Source organism: Mandrillus leucophaeus, unplaced genomic scaffold (assembly GCF_000951045.1).
Source record: "Mandrillus leucophaeus isolate KB7577 unplaced genomic scaffold, Mleu.le_1.0 Scaffold800, whole genome shotgun sequence".
In the NCBI taxonomy this organism is placed as follows: Eukaryota; Metazoa; Chordata; class Mammalia; order Primates; family Cercopithecidae; genus Mandrillus; species Mandrillus leucophaeus.
Window position 1 is genome coordinate 828,009 of NW_012108698.1, and position 1,691 is coordinate 829,699.

A 1,691-nucleotide genomic window follows, 5' to 3' on the forward strand; every position below is an offset into this window, starting at 1 on the left:
ATGCTGGCCAGTTAGCTGTCCTTGAAATTGAGATGGTATGCCAGTAATGGAAACACAAAATGGGATCTGTTAGAAGAGATTGAAAAGAAAGAACTAACACTGAGAAGTAAGAGAGGGGTCTACCAAGCGGGTGATGATAGAGCTGTGTCCAGAGGGAACAGGAATAAGAGTATTTTAGGTGGCCACAGGGGAGTCTTGCTCTGCCGCCCAGGCTGGAGTGCAAGGGCGCGATCTCAGCTCACTGCAAGCTCTGCGTCCCAGGTTCACGCCATTGTCACGCCTCAGCCTCCCGCGTAGCTGGGACTACAGGTGCCCGCCACCACGCCCCGCTAATTTTGTTTTTGTATTTTTAGTAGAGACGGGGTTTCACCATGTTAACCAGGATGGTCTCGCTCTCCTGACCTTGTGATCGCCCACCTTGGCCTCCCAAACTGCTGGGATTACAGGCGTGAGTCACTGCACCAGCCGCAAGGCTCCTTCTTACAGGCGGAGTGGATGGTCTGTGCAAGGCCACAGCTTACAGCGTGGTTGGAAAGGCTCTGCTTACCTGGATTTGAATGTCCTGGGAGTTGATCACTTCCACAATGCCCACCACATTGTCAAACACCAGGCCGAGCTTCTTACAGTTGTCTAGGGGGGAGAAAAAAACACACCAAAAAAACAACTCCACTAAATACATACAGCTTGTTTCTATAACGTCATAATAACCATAGAGCCATAATTCTGCCCTACCAATTATAATGGAGTTTACTTTCCCTTTTATCTGAAGAGTTGATTTTTCACATTTGAAAATGTAAGCCACTTGTCTCAGCTCAGTCTCTGAAATCACAAGGTCATTCCTGTCCTCTTGGTACTCCTAGAATTAAGACAAATACAAATACATAAGGATACATAAACGGAATCCACTGCACACTGAAATTGCTACGAGCTCAGCATGAAGTATGGCTTTGCAGTATATTCTTTCGGAACCATCTCCTTATGGATGAAACCACAGGTCTTACTCTCATTGTTAGGATAGGAAACACGGAACCACTTCTTGGAAGCACGTCAGTATCTCTTTGTAAACATCAGGCATCAGGCACCCTAGCAGGTGGGAGGCTGGAGCAGGGATGTGAGAGCTTTTTGTTGAGACCTTGATGCCAAGTCTGGACTCGATGCTGCAGCAAAACCTGCTGTGTCAAACAGGAGTTGGGCAAACAGGCTGGTGAAGGGTCACAGCAGTGGTCTAAGCCCCGTGTGTTTTCAAGGTGATGACAACTCTCCAGGGACTCTGGTCCTTCATCTTTAGGGAAGCCCTCCAGATCAACAGGAGACACCAGCTTTCACTCCCATTTGAAGTGTCTGCGTCCCGCTCACACAGTTAGCCCGGACAGTGCGGGGTGGCAGCAGTAGGGTACAGAGGAATCAATCCCTCTATCTGTGGGACCGGACGAAACATCTCCCAGCACGTGAGAGTGGGGCAGACTTCCCAGTTCCATAGATTAACAGTCTGTCTTGCTGCCTGATTAAAAGCTTAGAGAACACTTTGGGAGGCCGAGATGGGAGGATCACGAGGTCAGGAGATCGAGACCATCCTGGCTAACACAGTGAAACCCCGTCTCTACTAAGAAATACAAAAAATAGCCGGGCGAGGTGGCGGGCGCCTGTAGTCCCAGCTACTCGGGAGGCTGAGGCAGGAGAATGGCGTGAAC

The 1,691-nt window shown here is 49.5% G+C and overlaps 1 protein-coding gene across 1 annotated transcript in view; it reads right to left on the reverse strand.

Annotated features, from left to right (window-relative positions):
• The window catches only part of CAP2 (CAP, adenylate cyclase-associated protein, 2 (yeast)), a 157,807-nt gene that overhangs the window by 12,905 nt on the left and 143,211 nt on the right, over positions 1 to 1,691 (reverse strand). The window contains exons 8-9 of the mRNA XM_011967584.1: positions 733 to 856; positions 548 to 630 (exon numbers count right to left, since the gene is read on the reverse strand). Coding sequence (XP_011822974.1) covers positions 548 to 630; positions 733 to 856 — 207 coding nt within the window. The remainder of the gene's footprint in view (positions 1 to 547; positions 631 to 732; positions 857 to 1,691) is intronic.